The following is a 22,667-nucleotide window of genomic DNA, read 5'->3' on the forward strand; positions in this document are numbered from 1 at the left end:
GAGGTTCTGTAGGTCAGTGATGTTCTGTAGGTCAGGGAGGTTCTGTAGGTCAGTGATGTTCTGTAGGTCAGTGAGGTTTTGTAGGTCAGTGAGGTTCTGTTGGTCAGTGAGGTTCTGTAGGTCAGTGAGGTTCTGTTGGTCAGTGATGTTCTGTAGGTCAGGGAGGTTCTGTATGTCAGTGATGTTCTGCAGGACTGTGAGGTTCTGTTGGTCAGTGAGGTTCTGTAGGTCAGTGAGGTTCTGTTGGTCAGTGATATTCTGTAGGTCAGTGAGGTTCTTTTGGTCAGTGATGTTCTGTAGGTCAGGGAGGTTCTGTATGTCAGTGATGTTCTGTTGGTCAGTGAGGTTCTGTTGGTCAGTGAGGTTCTGCAGGACTGTGAGGTTCTGTTGGTCAGTGAGGTTCTGTAGGACTGTGGCAGCAGTTTTACTGCACATGCTGACAATCCCCAAGAGTTTGTTCCTGTTTTTATAAGTCAAAAGTCCAAACCATCAGATAAATGTAACTGTTTAGACACTCAATAATTTCACCTGATCTTTAGCCACTAGTTTCAGGTGGGATTCAGTGTCGCCCACTCTGGCCCTTTCAATGCATTTGACTGTGGTTTGAGTCGCAGGTGCCACGTTTCGTCATGTTACAATGAGAGTCTGCTCCTCGGCAGGTGTCTCACTAAGCACAGAAAACTGATTTGAAAGTAGAACGGGTCGGCGGTTGACCGAGGGCTTAGTTTTAGTATTATATTTTTCTTTGGACCGTCACGCAGTGGGGCTCAGGTTCAGGACAGCTAAGTGGAGGAAACTGATTTGAAAGGTGGTTTTAATGGGAGAAGAATAATTTGAAATGTCATTCAAAACGTCAACAGGTTGATGATGAACCGGGGGTTTAGTTTTAGTGTTAGGCTTATTTTGGGCTGATACCCCACGGGCCTGTGGTTCCAGACTGCTAAGGGGAGGAAACTGATTTGAAATGTGATTTAAAACAGAAGAAAACTCTTTTAAAACATCATTCAAAACATGAATCTGACTAACGTCGATTTTTAGTCTCATTTTTTAATTATTCTTGTCAGGTTTTTTTTTTTGCCATCAGCGAAATCAAGGATTAAAAAAATAAAATCAGACCGGTCTGAAGTCACACACACAGTCACACACACAGTCACACACACACACAGTCACACGCACACACACACACAGTCACACACACACAGTCACACACACACAGTCACACGCACACAGTCACACACAAGGACATTTTTTGAGCAACCGCCCAATCTTTACCACAACAAACTTCTGCTCATCCTTCTCGTTGTCATTTTAAAACAAATTTTCACACAATTTCATTGTCATAAAATTTTTCACACACAACCAATTTTGTGTTTTATTTTTTCTCTCCCAGCTAGATGTGCTTTGTAACGGAGAGATCATGGGCCGAGATCACACTCTGGAATTCATCTACATGACCCGATGGAGGCTGCATGGAGAGAACGTAAGGCAGCCATGTTTCAGCTTCCTGTTTACATGTGAGATGTACGGTGGCCGTGAGGTGTAAATGAACAACATTTCAAAAGACAACATTTGAAAAACAGAACTGCATTTGAAAAAATTTAATTACATTAAGCAAAACCGTAAGTGGTGGGGGATTTTTTTTACTGTATTTTTTTAATTACTTTATTAACAACATAAAATGGAAGAACAGAACAATTTATAGTACACACACAATGGAGGTACAGTTAGCAGGCTAGCCTTTAGCCTGTAGAAATGGAGAGCTATGTTTTGTTCAAGCTCGGCAGGATCTTCAAGGTTTTTAAGTTTTGTTGACCCAAGTTTTAGTTTTACATTTTAGGTTTACTGGTGCGGCATTAGTAATACTGTATACATAATTAGGCGTGTCATTTACAAAAAGAGGCCAAAATTAAAACCTTTTTCAAACTAAGGGCCAGTTTCAGAATCTACATGAAGTCAAGTTAGATACCCAACATCTTGTCTTGGTTGCAGGTTCCTCAACAAGAGTTTGATCGGTCTCATTTGATGTTCTCGGTTGCACTTTTGACATCATAATCAAAGATTACTGAAAAAATTAAAGTGAAAAAAGTATTTTGCATTCAAAACAACATCTTGGGGGCCAGATAAGATGTCAACGGGGGCCACATTTGGCCCCCGGGCCTTGAGTTTGACACATGATTTAAACGATCAAACTAACATGATGCGAGCCCCCAGATTTTGCTAATTATAAATATATAGATTTGACCACAGAATCGACATCATGTGATAGTTAGTGTGTGTACTGTACACTGTTCTGTTTTATGTTAATAAAGTAAAAAAAATACAATAAAAACAAACCCCACCACTTCTGGTTTTTCTTCTTTTTTTTTTCTTTCTGGTTTTTCTTATTGTAATTTCGTTTTTTCCAAATGTGATTCTGGCCACATCAGTTTTGGCTTAATGTAATTCTGTTTTTTCAAATGTTCATTTACACCTCACAGCCATCATAGAGATGGTGATACAAATAAATTTTTAACAAAAAAATGTGAAAGTGTAATCAAATCTCTGTAGAGGTTTTGTGTGTGTGTGTGTGTGTGTGTGTGTGTGTGTGTGTGGCTGTCCTAATTCAACACAGAGTAAAGATTATTAAAAAGTCCAAAAGGATGGATACAAAAACATTTCCTAGACCCTAAACAGCTACTGTTAAAGAGAACTCATTAAAGTTTACTATATGACATGTGAAGGTCTGCATGGTCAAGTGCTTCAGCGCGTCTGGCCTGGTTGAGTTCTGAGTTCTGTTAAATCCATCATGAAGAAGTAGATGATGGATTTAACAGAACTGTTGCGTTTTTAAAAAGTCTATTGCGTTTTCGTGTTTTTTTGTTTGCCACGCTTCCTAAAGCGTAGACTGGTGAAGAACCGGAGCAGCAGGTCGTCACACCTGCTGAAGGCTGTATGAGCAAGTGGTCACAAGTGACTTGTGCCCCTTTTGCACTGCCCCTAATCAGCCCCAACTCTGCTCAGCCCTGCACACCCCTGCTCAGCCTGGCTCTGCTCAGCCTGGCTCAGCTCAGCCTGGCTCTGCTCAGCCTGGCTCTGCTCAGCCTGGCTCAGCTCAGCCTGGATTTGCACCTGCACTTTAGGACCCATTCTGGAGGCGTGTCCAGAATCCAAGTCCTGCTAATGAGAGTTCTGCTCCTCAGATAAATATTAAATTATTATTTTTATATATGAATGTTTCTGTTCAGTGCCCTGAGACGAGTTCTGTTGTGACTTGGCGCAGTATAAATAAACTGAACTGAATTAAATCTGATGAACCAGATTCTACAAAAACATTTATATTTAAATCTAAAAAAGTTAAGTAAAAACAAAAAATGTAGAAACATTTCTTCTTTCATCTGAAAGACTTCTTCAGTCTGAGCTGCTGTCTTCAGCTCATAGCTGTTTATATAAGACTGAGCTGAATACAGCTCCTCAGACTGAAGAAGTCTTTTGGATGAAAGAAGAAACGTTTCTACATTTTTGTTTTTTGTTTGTTTGTTTTTGAATGTCCAGAGGACCAGACTTAACTTTTTTAGATTTTTCTACCTGAATTATTGAGCATGTATCAGGATATCTATATTTAAAATTCTACAAAGTATATTTTTCTTCATCATTTGATGCGTTTGCACTCATTGTGCTTTTGTTTCTTGTATACAGATTATTTTTTTCTTGTTTACAGATTCTTTTTAGCTTTGAATTAAAGTTTAGCTTTGATTTAAAGCTTTAATTTAAAGTGTAATGCTTGTTTAGTGATTTGTACATCTGTGGGTTAGAATAATGTTGAACCAAAGGCTGTGTCTCTTCTTTAAACATGTTTGAGGGAAATATGAGAGATACAATAATTTTGTGTCTTTTTTATGATTTTTTAGTTTAATTAATTTTAATTAAAATATTATTTAATAAAGTCAAAGGGAAAACAGGATTTCACGATAAAGGGGGAACCGTTTATTTGTTTTTAATCTTCACTGATTAAAAAAAATAATAAATTTATACATAAAATGTTTAAAAAAAAAAAAACGTTTCCACCCCCAGTCCCTCCATCCCGGTCCTCCCGCCTGCCAGGGCTTGAATCCAGCCTTTATGAGCAGACGAGGCCGGGGCTCGGGGTCAGGCCTCGCGGGCTTCAACGTCTCGGCAGCTCGTATGATCCTCCGCGGTGACTCGCTCGAATTTTATAGTCGGTCACCAAACACAAAATACACCTGGACTTCAGCATTAAACACGGCGTTGTCATTATTGTTTTTAACATCTTTAAAATAGATCCAGCTGCTGCTCCGCATCCAGAGAAATTGCAAATGACAGATCTGTGAAAAGTTTCTGAGATCCAGTGACTCCTCCCCCTGACCAATCAGAGTCCTGCATTCACGTTTCGGTCCAGACTCAGCTCGACTGAGCTCGCTCGGTCCCACCAGAGAAGCAGGGACGAAAAGAGGTCCTGAATCAGCCTCAAATCAGCTAAAAATACGAGCTAAAGTGCTGGTGCAAAGGAGTTCTTTCTGTGGCGGGCTGCCCAGAATTGGGGCTTATTAGGGGCGGTGCAAAAGGGGCATTGGTTGGTGGCCTCTCTCACTCCTCTCCTCGGTCGCTCACACGTCTCATATTCCTTCTGTTTCTTGATGATGGATTTAACAGAACTCCTGCAGATATTTAGAGCTTTGGAAATCATTTTGCATTCATCTCCTGACCTGTTCTTTTCTATACAGTAGTCCTTGGTTTATCGCGGGGGATCTGTACCCTGAAGCCCCGCAATAAGTGAAAAACCACGAATTAGGGAAAGTAGTACAAGTAGTAGTAGTTTATTTTAGTATTTATGTATATAAAGGCTTTAGAAACCCTTCCCACACTCTTGTAATATTCTAAACAATGTTTCTAAACTCTAAATGCTCTAAAAGAGCACAGAATGTCATGACCTCTGCTCTCTGCCATCTGCCAGCGCTCCTGGCTACGCCCACTTCTCCTCTGCTGAGTGGAGATATGACACGCTGCAGGGCGGAGCTTCTCCTGCAGCTGTGGGCTGCACACTGGTGCAGCAGGTGCTAAATAATTTAAAACCATATATTTTAAATAAAATGTTCATGCTGATCGTGCGGTTCATCCATCAATCAGCCAACTGTGTGTCATGTCCAATCTGATTTTGAAAAACCGCGAAAGAGAGAGTCCACGATAAACGAACCGCGAAGTAGCGAAGGACTACTGTAATCTTTTCTATGAGTTTAATTAATGCAATAACTTTAAAGGGAGTGAATTTTTATACAGTCATATATTTTGCAGTACATGTTTTTATGTAATTGGCTGTAGAAAACTGACACTGTTTGACATTGAAGTTTTTTTGAACATCTTTTTTGTCAGAAAAGCCAGTTTAAATTGGTTGTGATTAATTTATGACAGCAATAAAAACAAAGCATCCAAGGGGGTGAATTTTTTAATAAGTACACTTTTATATGTGCGCTATTGATTAATGCAAATTGTGATCAAGCACAGTAAATATGCTGTAAAACCAGTGAGATTGATTTCCTGCAGAATTAATAAAATGAACCAGTACATGTATTTTAATGACACCTTTAAAAAGTAATTACTCAATGTTTATCTCCAAATGATTAACTTTTGGGGTCAACCCCATTTAAGATGGCTGCCACATCCAGCTGACATTCAAAAATGGTTTGAACTCAGACAGTTTTACAGATATTGACCAAACATTAGGTGCAGCAGTACACGAGACTGACCCCATGACTAATTTTGAACCCGAACAGCTTGCATAAGATCTTTGTAAAAAAAAAAAAAGACTGCCTAATAATTATTTGCTGTTAAATCTGTCTTTTAGCAAACTATTTAATGACTAGACAATTTTTTGTGAAACTTACAGAAAAATTCAAGATGCACACCAACTGACCTTAGAAAACAACAAAATAGTTACAATTCAGTCCGTATTAAAGAGCGTATGCTAAAATTTGATATGATTGTAGTTTCATTCACAACACATTCTCTTTTGTGCTACTCACTGATATGACCCAACTTAGACATGACTATAAGTCAGTTGTACAGATACTGAGTACAAACTGAATGTGGTAATAGCCGAGAGTAATCCTTAACACATTGAGAAATAACACATTGAGAAATAACACATTGTATGAGATCTTGCATGAAATGTTGCATAATGTATTGTAGGTTTGACCAAAAAGGCTATAACTGCCTCTTCTCATCAAATAATCATCGTAGTTTTAAATTCTGGGTTGAAAGGCGTCATGTGAGATGCAACACGTTAATAAATGCAAGGCCACCTACAAAGCTGCCCGCTATGCAGAAAAACAAAATAAAATGCTGAAAACCTGCCAAAAGCTTTAAAACACAAGTTCATGCACTGGATCTGAACACAAATATGTAGAAAGAAAGAGAAATTCAGTGACACTCTGTTTGGACTGTGTTTTTTTTTTTTTTTTTTTGGTTTGAAGCATGATGCTGCAAAATCCAGTCCACATGACGGCAGCTGCTGCAGCAACACCTCGAGCTGTCAGGAATAGAAGGCCAGAAATAGGCCTCACTCTGCAGCCAAAACCACATAAAGAGCTGTCAAAAATAAAATAAAAATCAACATCCGTGTCAGACATGTTCATGTTTTTGTTGAGAAGACACAACCCAAGTTAATAAGCACAAAACCTGAGTGACAGGTGGATCTCGCATAAATTAAACGAGCCTCGAGGCCGAACAGAATTATTTGCACCAAGATGACAACACAACAGTAAGTGTTGGCTCCTAAGGCTCAGTGTTTAAAATCCCTCCTGCAGGTTGACAGCATGCAGTTAAGGATCGCTGTTGCAGCTTCAATTTTAGAGTAAAAGCTGTAAAATATTCATTCTTTTTTCTGGAAAGTGCAGCAATGTGGCGTCGTATCCAGAACCCTTAGACAGAAAAAAATGGAGACCATCTCAAGTTATATGACAACAGTGTAAGTTTTAAATGAAACATTGAGGTTCTCAGGTAATGTTCTGTTGATTATTGTATTTTTCACCCTATAAGTCACATTTTTTGTATAATTTACATGCCCTGCGACTTATAGGCCGAAGCAACATATTTATGGATTTTTTCTCATATTTATAAACCAATTTTTGGTTGAGATATGACCGTTTTCATTCATTCTGACTGGAAAAAAAAAAAAAACTGTACCATTTTCAGCCACTAGATGGCAGCAGAGTAGTAGTAGCAGTAAGGCATGCTGTTGTGTCATGTAATAGGTAAACGTGGCTATAATGACAAATTCAAAAAAGTTCAAGAGAAAACAACTAGACTTTATTTATTATACTATACTTTATACTTTATTGTTTTGAACTTTTTTTAAATTTACCATGTCCTGAATGACTGAGATTCTTCACCAGTTATTAAAGACACAATCGGCTTGCCATAGCGTGCCACTTTCGTTCTGCTCGCTGCTTGGAGCAACTGTCAAACGAGCTGCACCACCCCAGTGAAATGCAGCTAATTTGACCATTAAAGTGCATTTATTAAGTATAAAAGTTCAACTGAGACACACCTTTGCTATAATTTTGAGCAAACAAATAATTGTTTTTAGGTGTTTATCTTGTTAAATTTTGAAGATATGTGGAGACTCGTCCCTCTGCCCGCCGCTTCCGCAAATCCTGTTTTGAAATACAGATGATTTGACCGTCAAAGTGCATTTATTAAGCAAAAGTTAGACTGAGACACACCTTTACTATAATTTCGAGCAAACAAATAATTGTTTTTCAGTGTTATTCTTGTTAAATTCTTGTTAAAGTCCTACCATACACGTTCCCGCGACCGCCATTTGGCAGCCCATCGGTTTTTGGCACAACACCGGCTCCACATTTCCGAGTTGTCAGCGGTGACGTGTAACAAACGCGTCGCGTCAGCGGTGACGCATAATAGATGCAATGTATACAGCGAAGTGACATATTTATGGAATTTTCCACTTTTTTAGACAAATATGGACTAAATCGACTTATAGGGTGGTGCAACGGGTACGGCAGAGAATATTGTATTTATCAATAGGACTTTTCATCTGTGACATAAATCACAGAACACAGTGTATGAAGAAAAGAGCAGAAGTCCACGTGGCTAATGTGCACAGTGTGCACACCTACACTCTCATTGACTTCCACTGAAACTGAGTTCAGACTGTTTTCTTCAAAACCTGAAGGGGAGGGTCTCTTTAACCGGTCATGTCATGCCTGAAAAGCATGGCTGTATACTGTCTCTCTCCCTTTTGCTTTCCAGAAGAGGCAGGAATCACAATGGAAAACAGTGATCCTGCTAGTTTTTAGTGGATCTTGTATTATTCAGCAGGTTCTGCTTTGTAGTATTATTCCACTATTCACTGGCGCCCCCATAAATTCTCAATAATTTTGTTCTGATTTAAACCTTGAGGTGAAGGAGGATTTAAAACCTGTCAGGTTTACTTGGATAGGACCCAGAATGCAGATAATTTCTAGGAGCTCAAATAAACATAACTTTATCATAATAAAACCAAAGGCTGACGTGACAGCTTCTAACAATAAAACAAACAAACAAACAAAAAAAACAAGGAAACACGTAGATGAAAAACTCTGGAGCAAACCACGTTGTGGTACAACATCAACAATGCACTGCTGTTCTGTAAATGGCAGGACACAGAATATAAAGACGAGGTTAAGTGGGAGACTGACTGCAGCCAAGACTAATGAGGAATGATGAACAGGTAAAGTGGGCGTGGCAGGATGACTGGAAAAAAAACAGAAACTGACTGAGGACAGGTGAATGATGGCACAAATGAACCACACAAGAAAAATGAAACAAGTAAGTAAAACTCTATACCAGACAGCAATAACTGCAACAAGAAATATATAAACAGACTGGACAAGATCGAAACTAACTGGGGGGTAAACAAGGACTGATCCGGTAAAGACACAGGTCAAACACAAGAATCCAAGTCCAGAAAACAGAACATGATAAACAAAAGGGGAACGAAGTCTTATCTAAAACGCAACGAGCCATCAAAAGGAACCAAAATAGATTCTAACAAAACCTCTAGAACATGAAGGACAATCAGAAAAAGATTTTAACTTGAAGTTTCAAAATAAAACGTGGTACTCTTAAATAAGTACATTTATCTGAAAACTCTCTCTAAACTTTGTGCTTAAACTCAGGAGTGCCAACATTCCTGACGAGTATTTGTTGTGTCTTAAGAAACAGAAATTTTAGTTTGATCAAGTATTTGTTGCAAATATATTTCTCTTATAGAACCGGTTCAAAATAAAAGTTTCTCTTTAATAAATGATGACCTGCAACAGAATCTTCCTGCTGATCCAGTATTTATGAAACCACCACTCTGTGTAGTTTTCCTCTGGCCTGGTTGGATAATAAAGCATGAAATGGATTTTTATTCTGAAACACTTTTTCTTTTTTTGTTTTCCTGCCTTCCTCAGACATATCCCATGGTTCTGGAGTACCGGCCACGTATTGACTTTGGCTGAATCACGCCTGCAAAAAGAAGACAACAATCACAAGCACGCACACACATAATATATGCACTCAATCACATCCATCAATCCATTGTTTTTACTCACTTCTTCCTTTTGGGGTCACGGGGTTACTAGTGTCCATATCCAGCCATCACTTTATGAGAGGTGTGGGACACCCTGGACAGGTCTCCAGTCCATCACAGGGACACATAGAGACAAACAACCATCCACTCTCACACCTAGGGACAATTTAGAGTTACCAATCAGCCTAACATGCATGTTTTTGGTCTGTGGGAGGAAACCGGAGTACCTGGAGAAAACCCATGCAGCACGGAGAGAACATGCAAACTCCACCCAGAAAGACCCCTGGCTGAGATTTGAACCGGCGACCTTCTTGCTGAGAGGCAGCAGCTCTATCAACTTTAAACATGTCTAAAATGTGCAGATAAAGAGAAATTTAAATGTATTTTTGTACAGCTGATGATGAAGTGCTTTTGTTGTTGCAGTAAAAAGCTTTCATGTCGCATAGAATAATATATGCTATAATATATGATATTTTTAAATGTATGTCCCTGTGCCTAAATACCTATTTGAATCAGAACTTAAGTATGATCAGATCTCCAGTTTGCCTGTCTAACTAACTGTAGATTAAATGTTGATTTTCTACCGTAGACTCTTGTGTGTATTTATTCTTTGGCTTTAGTTTTGATCACTTTTCTTGTCATAAATGTGACCCATCACATCAAACCGAGGATTAAATTTGATTTGGTCAAACTAAACCACGTTTTCATATCCATGGATTTTTGTCCCTGCAAAGAGAGAAATGAGGCTCAATGGGCTTAATCTGTATAAAGGTTGAATGAATTAAAATTTCTCTCCATTGTGCCCTATGCACCCCCCCCCCCCCATCATTACTATAGTTATATAACCTCATAATATAAATAGAACCAAGCTCAGTATTTGAGTGCTCTTAAATATTCCAAATATTAAAAGGCCCTAATATTACAGCCGTGGCTAAGAGGTTGGAACAGTCGTCCTCCATTGCAAGAGTTGGGGGTTCGAATCCATCAGCAGTCACATGCCAAGTGTCCCTTGGCAAGACTGAACCCCTCATTGCCTCTAATGTGTGTCCCATTGGTGTATGAATGTGATAAAGTTCTGATTAGTCTCTTTAGAATGATTTGTTCAATTAGCTTTGTAGAGCTCTAGTAGAGTGCTGTATGAATGGGTAAATGAGGCACAGATTGTGTTGTAAAGAACTTTGAGTATCCTGATAAGACAGAAAGGCACTATATAAGTAGTCCATTTACCATTTACATCTTGGCACACAATATAGCAATGGCATTTCACCATCTCAATGTACCTTCAACTTAAATGTTTCAAAGTTAACACTAGGGGCTAGTTACTTATTGCAAGAGGCTTATTTTTCATTATCCAGAATGATCAATACAAATGCAGGTGTTCAAAAATAGTATAACACCATCAGTGACATTTAGTATAGAAAAGTATTAATGTTTGATAATTAATTTTTCTATAAGCACATTCAAATAAATCTAGCAATAGCAGTTAGCACACAGCCAAATACAATAACCTGGAGGCTAGCACTAGCATGCTAGCTCCAGAAACAAACAAACTCACCAGTTCCCACTTTTAGAATCCATAGTCAACTGAAGATTTTTTTCACAAAGACATCTAAAGGTTTAGAGGCATATCCATCAGAAATGACAACATAGGCATAGATAAATGGCTTTCAATGGCTTAAAGCCTCCCTGCAGCAGCTAGCCTAGCCTCAGTGTCACTGCATGATCTGTTCCGGGACCAAAATAAATTAAATAAATAAATTACACTTCACCACTTGCTCTTGCCGATATTGGACGCTTTTCCCATCCCCTCTCTCTCCACTTTGCTTTGCTGTTCTGTCTGTCTGTGAAACTGCTTCTGAGCCTCTCTTGCATATCTTCCAAACCATAATTATGGACTTGTTTTGATCAGTTGGTCCCTCAACTCAATATACAACATTTCTTTGAAAGAGAAGACAGGTTTTAGGCGAGCTGATTTGCCCTGTTGGCACGTACGCAGCTGGATATCTCATCAACTTGGAAGACTTGATGATGTGGCTATCTCTGCTGCCATTTGTGGATTTTAAGGACACATTTATAATTGGATTTACGATAACTGGTTTCTGCTTTTTGGCTTCGTCTGGTTGCTGGTTTTATCTACAATAAAGGAAGTCGTCAGCAGCAAATTTGGACCTGATCATGCTGCTTGCCTTTATGATGGCTTGGTTCGTGCCTCGAGTACCCAGACTCAAATGCTTTGGGCAGAATGGATCAGATCTCGGGGATTTTACTCAGTCATGTTCCTTCGGTGTGGCCATGTAATTTGGACATTTCGGAACCGAGTAGACCAACACAGATTCAAGGTAGATGTCATTAAGTTCTGCCTGTCCCAAAAACAACTGTGTGTTTATCTGAATTTGGCTCCCTTGGCTGGCCTTGAAGGTCATCTTATCTGAATTTGCCTAGAAAACATGATCTGACGCTCACCACCCCCTCCCTGAGGAATTTCCAACTGATAACCAGATGAAACCAGCTGAATAAACTTTGTGTCATCATTCCAGGACTCTTGGATTCTCATAGACGTTATTCTTGGCCATTCCGCAACATACCTCAAAAATGTTTATGGATCTCACCGGAGGACACTGGCTGATTATTACATCCTTATCAGAACTTTTACAGTGCCCTCGAGAGCATCTATGATCATGCTCACCGCTCTCGTCGTCCCCCTCTGCAGAATGTCTACGTCACTGTGTGTGTGAGGTGTTTTTTAACATCAGAGTTTTTTCTTGTCAGGCAGGAAAAAAAAGTCTGATAGGATTTTTTTTCACCTCCAATTCCTACATGTGTCCAGTTTCACTACTTTTTGTCTGTCTAAACAGATCTCACTTGTAAATGAGTCTTCTAGGCTCAATGTGACTTATCTGTCTAAATAAAGGTTGAATGAAAAAAAAAATCTGTTCTGGGACCGGAAGCACAATCCGTACAATGCAACCATATTCTGGGCATAGGAGTGGTTAACCCAGAATCTTCCTATCTCTTGTAATGAAGAGGAGCTATTGCGCATGTACAGCTTTTAACGAGAGTCTTTGGGCAAACATTCTTGTGCCCCCAGGCAAGGCCGGATTAACCATCTGGGCAACTGCCCAGGGGCCCATGATCTCTAAGGGGCCCAGGGTAGTGAGGGCACAAGCAAAATATCTAGTTATCTCCTGCTTTACTTGGAGCGCTGCACAGAATGCTGCGCTTCCGCTGCATTTGTGCAGCCCCACCTCCTTCCAGCGCGGCTGCTGCAGCGCTCGTTTTTTTTTTCAATTGGATCCTCAACGGTGCGACCTGTCAATCAACTCAGAAGGCGTGTTAGTAACTGACCAATCGACAACCTCAATTTGTCCCGAAGGTAAACGCCCCTTACCTGCTGACAAACTCATCAGTTTTTTTCTTGAGAAACATTGTTTTAATTAAAACAATAAGTTTGTATCTGTTGTGAGATGATTTTAGCAGTTTTGCAGATTTTTAATCTACTTAATGAAGAATAGTATGACTTAAAATCGTTCATCAAACGGGAAGGAAGGCTTATTATCCCTCCTCTTACTACAGTGAATGTGGTACTTTGCTATAAGTACGACTATATTTATGGCATCAGAGAAAACTGAGATGTAGTATGACATATCCTGAGATATATTTATACATTAAACGGGTTCTTCATTTTTCTGGACTGAATGATGTTGTGCATTGAATTTAATAAAATGTGGACGTGAGACGTTATTTATCTTTGACCCATCAAAAATGAATGTGGTCATTTATTTACAGAATCAAAGTTTAACATCAAACGTTTACATTAATTGGCAAGAATTAAAAAATAACGACATAATTAATCAGCTGAACAACCAGGAAAACCATACGGCCATGATTTTCCGTTGCTTCACCACAGACATTTCTGAAAACATCTGGATTAATTTGCTAGCAGATAGGAGAGTTTGAAGATGGAAAGTGAAGTTTGTCTACAGAGAGATGTGTGAGGGAATTTGTCTGTTTTAACCAGAACAGCACGCTCTTTTGGAAATCAGCTTGTCCCAACAGTACACTTTTGGTGAAGGTTGACTTTTACCTTTTCTGAAGATAGATCAGTTCCGGCGTGAAGTCCCACTTCCAGCCACTGTTCAGCGTCTCCATAAGAACAGCTGAAGACCTCGAGAGTCGTGTGAGGTTATCCAAACAGAAGTTATAATTCCCAAAATCGTCTCTGGTTCAGCTTGATTCTAATTCAGTAGCCTCCTGAATGCCAGCGTTCTGCATTCTGGAACTTCCAAAACTCTCTGCATCTGAATTCCAAAAACTCTGCTTGAACTACTGCTCCATCTTCAAGATTGAGCTTACAGCAGCTTCAAGACTGAGCTGAACTCTCTGAGCTGAACTCTTCTGGTTGAACTAGGAAGTGCCAACCTTTTAAGAAGGGTCACTTCCGGTTCATTTGAGAGCTTTTTGATTGGTCGATGGACCAAAGCAGAGGTGTGGTTTGTGATGTAAGGTGTTATTAAAAGTCAAGGAAAAGATTCAGATTGTTTAAGAACATACAGAAAGATATCATGGAAAAAACAGACTTCGTGGAGTCACTCCTCCTAGTATCTCGCTGTAAAAGTTAAACATGACATTTCTTTTCAGTAAACTTTTAGTTGACCGAAACTTGAACTTTGACACACTTACAAATTTGCTCACTTCAAAGCAGACGATCAAGAAATTGAATCATTACTCTGTAACGTACTCTAACTTGATTTCACTTTGAATTGAGGATTAAAATCATTACTACTGTTTAAGTAAATAAAAATGAGTAGTTCACTTCAACATGTAAACATTGTTTGAACTAACACAATTTGATTATCAAAACATTTGTAAAATAGTAATGATCATAGAGAATTGTCTTTTCCACTTGATTAATTCAAGAAAGAAAGTCTCAGGATCGATCAACCTGTATTTCTGGATGCAAATCAATGAAATGACAGTTTCTGACCATATGATCCTAAGGTCAAGATTTGACATCAGGTCAAGTTCACTACACTGAGCTTAAGTTATCCACATAAAGAAAATGGCATCAGCATCAAAAGAAGGAATGTTAAGTTTGAGATTAATCCAGTTTCTGATGTATCTTATTTATTATTTTAAAATGATTCTCCTTCACTTTAGGAGATTTAGGCCATTTGACAAATTTAGAATGAGCAGAAGTCATTATGGTTTTATGATTTATATTGGGAGGTTTCTTGAAGGAATCTTTGTTATAATCAGTAAATCCTTTGTCGCAAACATTCATTGATAATCTTGTTTCATTTGAAGTCAACTAAGTTACAGTGATTTAATTTTAATTTGGGCATCAAATCGTCACCTTTGAATATATAATATTTTTAATTATTGAATCAGCTGTTGGTCAGGTTACTTCTTGTTGTGCCATTAACTCTAAAATAGTTACTGAATCAAGTATTTACTTCCATCCATCCACGGTGGTAGCAGTCTAAGTATGGAGGCCCAGACTTCCCTCTCCTCAGCCACTTGGACCAGCTCCTCCAGGGGAATCTCAAGGTGTTCCAAGTGTTTACTTATGTAGGTAAAACTAGATGTTAAACAACCATTAAAATACACCAGAATGCAGGAAATGGCATCTACTTTGTTCAAAATTTTCTAGGGAGGACCCCCACCCCCCCCCATCGGTTCCCCCCCCCCCCCCCCCCACACACACACACACACACACACACCCATTATAAATGCTTCTGACACCAGTGGCCAATGTGGTGTTCAACTTAAAGTGCGTTCAACTTAATTCAGTCTTGATGATTTGTGTCAATGAGCATTTGGAGTTTTTTATATAAAAACACACTTGATAGTTAGAATTTTAAGTATATTTACTGTATATTATGGTAATTTATTCTGTATTTTGACAGATTATGGTGATTCTGGGGTCGTGATGATGGGGCCCTTGACGATTGTTGCCCAGGGTACAGTAAAGTGTTAATCTGGCCCTGCCCCCAGGGCAAAAATACGTCATCAATCAGAGACAATGTTTTTGAAAGAAACAACTTTACCCTTCACTAACTATTAAATATTTATCTTAGACAACTCAAAAATATATACATATATGTCCAAATATTTTTATTTTATTATTTTATCCATCCATCCATCCATTATCTTTACCCGCTTCTGTCATTTTGGGTCACGGGGGTCGCCGATGCCCATGTCCAGCAATCATTTTATTATTTCATTTTTATTTAATTTTTTAAGTCTTGAATGTAATATGGCGAGTGGTTTGTGTGGTGGGCGGCACCCTAGCACCCTCTATTGACCAGCCACCACTGGTTACCAATCAGCCTAACATGCATGTTTTTGGGCTGTGGGAGGAAACTGGAGTACCTGGAGAAAAGCCATGCAGCATGGAGAGAAAATGCAAACTCCACCCAGAAAGGCCTCCGCATCAGGATTTGAATCAGGGCAACCTGCTTGCTGAGAGGTAGCAGCTCTACCAACTGTGCCACCGTGCTGCCCCAGATCAGTTCTGGACAGATAATTCTACCCTTGGATTCAGTCCTGTCCTTTAGTAACCCAGCAATGCTCTCCCAAGTCCATGGCTGTGAGGGTTGCTAATTTTTTGTCCTCATGCTTGTGCATTTGGTGGTCCTTGCTCCACTCTTCTCAGGCTAATGCAGCAGCTTCAACTGGTTCATTGTGCTCTTGTCTGCAGTTTTGGCAATTTTTGGCAGTTGGTGAGGGGGAGCCTTCATCTTTGACTGTGTTGACGCAATGAGCAGCTACAAATTAATTCAGCCGGTTCCAGCTGGAACATCTTTTTTTTTTTTTTTTTTTCCCAAAAACACAATTTAGTTTTTGTATTAATCCACTAAGACAAATGGTACACCAATGTCCTCTATTGCTGAAGGATTTGAATAATCTTTGTAGTTTTTCAGACGTTTTTGTGGACTGCAATTGAACAGGGAATACATGTAAACCTTAATGTTTTTGTGCAAGTATTCAAGTAGGTAGGACTGTGTATAATAAGAGAGATTAGTTTTTTTTTATTTTATTTACTTGTCATGGTTGGCCCGCTGGCCGGGGTGGCTGCCGGGGCCTGGCGGGCAGTCGGCTGGGGGTGCGTGCTTGGTTGTTGGCGGTGTGTGGGGGTGGTCGGTGGCATGTCCTCTTCATGGTGGGGGGGTGTCCTGTCGGCGGGGCATGGCCTGGGCCGGGTCTGGGGTATTGGCTCTTCTCCGCTCAAGAATGAATGGGTTTACCTCCTGGGTTTGGGCATGGGCTGCCCCCTGTAGAGGGCGGGTACATGTCTTGGACCTGGGGGGTATAGAGTGTGTATCGGGAATAAGAATGAAATGTATCGTTATTGTATGTCTTTGAGTGAATGAATGTGAGATTGAGGTTGGGATAGTGTGATTGTGTCTGTGTATGAATGGGTATTTGTTAGGCCGAGACTCGGACTGCCCCCTCTTTGATACAACTGGGGGTGCTTGGCATCGCGCCCCTATCGCGCGGCCCCCTGGTGGGGTGTGCCCTTGCCTGCCGGCGCGCTTGGGGCCCTTGGTATCGGGGGCTGGGCGCTTGGGCATGTGTCGGCTCGGCCTGGTGTCTGCCTGGTGGGGCTCGGGTCCTCTGGCCCTGTCAGGCCTTGGCCTGGGTGGTGTGAGTCCTCGGTGCCCGGGCCTTGGTGCCTGGACCTGGACCTACATCGGTGCGGCGGGTGCCGACGGAGGCCTATGAGTTTGTCGCTGTTGGCCCCGGGGGGTCACTGTATGTGGTTGCTGGTGGGGATCTTCCGGTTCTCCCCTGTGGTCCGTTCTGGGGGGTGGGTGAGTGGTTCGTCCTGTGTGGGTGGCTCTGGGGGCTCCGCGGTCGGGGTCCCTCCTGGGGTCTTGGGCTCTGGTCCCCCCTTTTTCGTCTGCCTCTGGTCTTGGGGGTCGGGTCTCTGCTGCTTCACAGTTACTAATAAATGTTCTATTAGAGAAGCCTTATACACTTATGCATGCTCACAACCACACACAAATAGAAGCAGGGATGCTTATGTAGGCTTTATATGTAGATATATAGATATGTATGTGAGTGTATATTCATGTGTATGTATGTATGTATATAGGCGTAGGTATGGGTATATATATTTATGGAAACTTACTGCAAAGCCATGAATATTTTAAGTTCTTTATACATATGTATTTTGTTGCTGTGTTTTGTCATGTTCTTTGCAGGTGAACAGACAGTGGCCGGGTGTTTTGACGTGTGCTCTATTTGTATATATTTCTTATATTTTGGAGTCTTACTTTGTCTTTTCTTTCTTTCTATCCTATTAAAAAAAAAAAAAAAAAAAAACCCTACACTAGAATATCACTATAATAAATATTTCATAATAATGGTGTGGAGAGGATGGCTGTAAGGGGAGAAGGGAGGCCATCACAAAATAAATAAATAAATAAATAAATAAATAAATAAATTATTTACTTGTTTATTTTTTTTTCTCGTCTGAGTCTGCGCAGAATGATGGATCCTGCAAATGGGGGGAGCAATTTTATCAACCACCAGGCACAAATGCCACACCCACATATGTTATTCACAAGGATTACATATATACAGTAAATATAGGCAGCCACCTTGGATTTGACATGGTGACCTAATGTTCAATAGGAACCTTTCTTATGCCTAGATGTGGCCACACACCAAAATTGATACCTTATTTATTTTTCAAGTTATTGAGCTCACAAGACAGACAGACGTATAGAAGGTATTTACAATTTCCCTCTTTGCTCCACAATGAGGTACAACAAGAAGCCAATGTGCTGTGGTCAACACTGATGATCTGTCAGGTAATTTCTATCTAGATTTTTAGATTTTTAATTACCTTATTTTTTGCCCTGTAAGTCACATTTTTTGCATAATTTGCATGCCCTGCGACTTATACGCCGAAGCGATATATTTATGGATTTTTCCCCATATTTATAAACCAATTTTTGGCTGAGATATGACCGTTTTCATTCATTCTGAATGAAAATATTAAACACTACCATTTTCAGCTGCTAGATGGCACTCGAGTAGTATATAATGCCGATGTGTCATGTAATAGGTAAAAGTGGCTAATAATGACACAGTCGGCTTGCCGTATCCTGCCACCTTCGTTTGCTTGCTTGGAGCAATCATCAAATCAGCTTAATTTCTCTGCATCGCCCCGGCCAAAAGTTAGACTGAGACACACATTTACTATAATTTGGAGCAAACAAATAATTGATTTTAAGTGTTAATCTAGTTAAATTCTTGTTAAAGTCCTCCCATACATGCACCCGTGGACGCCATTTGTCAGCCAATCAATTTTTGGCACAACACCGGCCCACATTTCTGTGTTGTCAGCGGTGACGTGTAACAAACACGACACGTCAGCAGTGATGCATAATAGATGCGACGTATACGGCGAAGCGAAAAATTTATGGATTTTTCCACTTTATTAGACATATATGAACTGATGCAACTTATAGGGTGGAGCAACGTGTACGGCGGAAAATACTAGGTTTTCTTGCATTTATATGAAGAAAGTTGCTCTTTAAAGGCTGGAATGGTCACTTAGAATTTGATATATCAAGGAACCACAAATGAGTCAGTGACTGAGATTCTGTGATCTATAGAATTTCAGTTTGGCAACGAATTAATGAAAAAATAGCAGTAAAGAGAAAGAACATTCCTCAAAGAAAGATTAGGGAGGATTTGTATATTTATCCACCTACAGAGTACACTGTCATCTGATTTCTCAAGAACTGCCATTCATTAACAGCTGATAGAACCACATGGACAAGGAATTATTTTGGGGAATTTTTGTCAAACTACAATATAAAATTGCATTAAAAATAACTTTCCTGTGCAGAAAAAAAAGTCCTTAACATGGTCCAGAGGTGGGGCCAACTCCTCATGGCTCCATCTTGTCTTGAAGGACCATCACACAGTGGATACATGGACTGGGTTCAAATGGATCAGTACTTCAGATCTTTCCTGAACAAAATGGACACGTGGCAGAGATTATTTACATGTCAGTATATCTGCCAACTTGCATTTTGACTCTGCACAGTTTGGTTTTCTCAGACTTGTGAGTTTCCTCTGAAGGTTTGTCTTCTGTGTGGGTGTTGAGAGTGATAATGAAACATGAAACATGAAAGCAATCCAAACCCACACCCCCCCCCCCCCCCCAGCTTAAACATGGTGAGAACTAAACCTGTTCCGTCACTGAAGGAAGAATCAGTTTCAGTTCCTCTTGTTAGATTTTGCATAGACAGAGAAACCAGCAGAAGTTCCAGGCAAAGAATTGTAACAGGAGTTTGGTATCAATGATGCAGAACAGACTCATTGTTTAGATCATTTCAAACAACAGAGGCCTTTTTATAATTCTTCCAGTTATTACCAGTAGTTCCCCTTTTAATGTTTTGACACAACAGGAACTGTGAGTATCTGGGGTGTTTTTAGCTCCCAATTTAGAGGATAAGCATTCTCAGAGTTTTGTAAGAGGACACTCCATTCATTTAATTACATGTTGAGCATGTGACCAAAACCCAAAAAGTCTAATTTGTAATGTTAAATACAACAAATAAACAAAATACTACATCTATGAATAAAATAAAAAAATCAAATAGACTGCAACAAATAGGCCCTACTCTATGTAGGCCCTACCCATCATGAACCCTGCATCGCACACACACCTGACTAGACTTCATATAACAAATAACCTAGCAAAGAGAGAGATGAATAAACTTATCTGAGCAAGGCTGCTAGACCAGATGAAATCAGTGAAGTATTTCAGTGTCTTCAACCTGAACTTGCACCTTCAGAGTCCAGGAGCTATGGAAAACCTGCCAACTTCCAGTGCCCAAACAGAGCAAGCCTAAATGACTACAGACTACTAGCACTGACCACACATTATAACAGAGAGACAGGTACCAGCACGCCTCAGACCACATGCTCAATCCATCAGTTTGCATATCAGCCTCATTCAATCTTTATTTATACAGGTTAATCCCAATGAGCCACGTGGACTCATTTACAAGAGAGACCTTATTTTAATAAAGAATGATGACAACAGTAGACAATCATACATACAAATTGAGAACAAGTGAAAATAAAACGGTATTTAAAAAAATGTAAAAAAAACAACAACAAACAAACAAACAAACAAAAAAAAAAAAACAGCTAGATTGTAAGGCAGTCTAAAAAACTAAAAACAGGAACATGTCTGCATTGTTTTTTGCCAGGAACTTAGCAGATGTTTAAAGTCACTTAGAGAGGTCAAGGTCAAGAGCTTCAGATCTTTTTGTAAGATATTCCAGGAAACAGGAGCAGAGTAGGAGAAGACCCTATTGCCTAGTTCAGTCCTCACTGAGGGGACACTGCAGGTAATAATGTCCTGAGAGCGCATGCTGTAGCTGCACTCACGCAGAGACATGTAGGAGGAGATGTATGAAGGCAGCAGACCAAGAAGTGATCAGCCTCATTCAATCTTTATTTATACATTATTTATGTGGACATCACATTTTGGGTTGTGTAGACCACAATGCTAACTTCTGCTCTATAAGATTCCTGGTGTCCACATCTGTGGCCATATACTGCCACTGTGGTGGCAGAAGAGTAGAACACATTACAGTTTGTATTCAAGATGGCTGCCAACTCGTGCACAAGTTCAGATGGCAACTCCCGATCCAAACGTCGCCCAGGTAAAAAAAACAATCATCTTTCCTGGCTGATTCTTGATTAGATATATTATGAAGTGTTTATTGTTTGTTATAGAAGTCCAATTTTACAAAAGTTAATAAATGCAATGATTTGTCATGGTGCTAAACATGATGTACACATATGTAGACATAGGAACTTAACCAGGATAGCTTAGCGGAAAATGTCCACAAATGTGGTCATAAGGACTTAGTTTACTGAAAATATTTACATTTTATCATAACTGCTAACAACAAAATGTAAAAATAAAATAGTATTTTTTGATGAATTTGGCAGAACACAATAGTTGACTATAGTGCCAGCAGATTTAAAATGTTTTAGAAATAAATGTACATAGATTTTTATTTGATTTTGCTTATGATTTTTTTTTCACAGAGCGTTATTCTCTGTCAAAAGTAATGGAATTGCTGGGGTTAATTGATGGAGAAAACTCGGAGATAGAAGATTTGTCAGACATTGATGATCCCGTAGAGGATACTGAATTTCAACCCCCACAACAGGAACCAAGCAGCAGTGAGGAAGACAGTATTGGGTGTGAAGATCCCATTCCACAGCCCTCTAAGTTTAATAGGGGGTGTAAACGTCTGCGAGATGAATATGAAGGATATCGTTCAGATCGTGCCAGATCACGCACTCTCAGACATCACTCTCAGACATCACTCTCAGACATCACTCTCAGACAGAACAAGATGAGGCTGATGTCTCAAATAATCTCCTTGATGAGACAACACCAGGACCAAGTCATCAAGAACAGTCCAAGAAAGGGCGTGGGATGTTATTGAGGGCTTCTCCACTAACACCAAATCAAGCCCAGTTTGAGCACGATGATGAAACTGTGGAGAACAGAGAAGACTGGACCCCACTTGACTACATAGAACAGTATATTGATAAAGATTTGATGAAAATTATTGCCGATTGCTCTAATGCTATGTCACTGGCTAGAAATGGGGACCAGCTCAACACATCAACTGATGAAATTTATAATTTTTTTGGTGCCTGTATTTTCATGTCTTGTGTACCTTATCCTGCAATCAGGATGTGCTGGTCCAAAACCTTGAGATTACCTGCCATCACTGAAAAGTTCACACGTGACAGATTTTTCAGACTGAGGCGATCACTCAAAATACTCTTTGATGAAGATGTTCCAGAAGATCTGAAAAAGTGTGATCAATTCTGGAAGGTGAGGCCTTTTCTGAACCGCTTTCTGCAAGGTTGCAAGTCTCAGGCTCGACCAGAATTTGTTTCCATTGATGAGCAGATGATTCCATTCCAAGGAGCTCGTCCATGTCGACAATATATGCCAATGAAACCAAACCCAGTTGGCATAAAAAACAGTGGTCGTACAAAAACATGGACACTTCGGACGCTAATGCACTTTACA

At 39.8% G+C, this 22,667-nt stretch overlaps 1 protein-coding gene across 2 annotated transcripts in view; it reads left to right on the top strand.

Moving 5' to 3' along the window:
- Window positions 1-9,602, top strand: part of LOC119420451 (polycomb group RING finger protein 5-B) — a 20,288-nt gene extending 10,686 nt beyond the window's left edge. The window contains exons 7-8 of one of the 2 annotated variants that reach the window (XM_037687849.1): window positions 1,391-1,480; window positions 9,453-9,602. In XM_037687849.1, coding sequence (XP_037543777.1) covers window positions 1,391-1,480; window positions 9,453-9,500 — 138 coding nt within the window. In that variant the 3' untranslated portion in view covers window positions 9,501-9,602. The remainder of the gene's footprint in view (window positions 1-1,390; window positions 1,481-9,452) is intronic. The other variant, XM_037687857.1, reaches the window with a different exon arrangement.
- Window positions 9,603-22,667: the final 13,065 nt, after the last annotated feature.

The sequence above is a fragment of the Nematolebias whitei genome, chromosome 1, assembly GCF_014905685.2.
Source record: "Nematolebias whitei isolate Nwh7 chromosome 1, NemWhi1, whole genome shotgun sequence".
Lineage (NCBI taxonomy): Eukaryota > Metazoa > Chordata > Actinopteri > Cyprinodontiformes > Rivulidae > Nematolebias > Nematolebias whitei.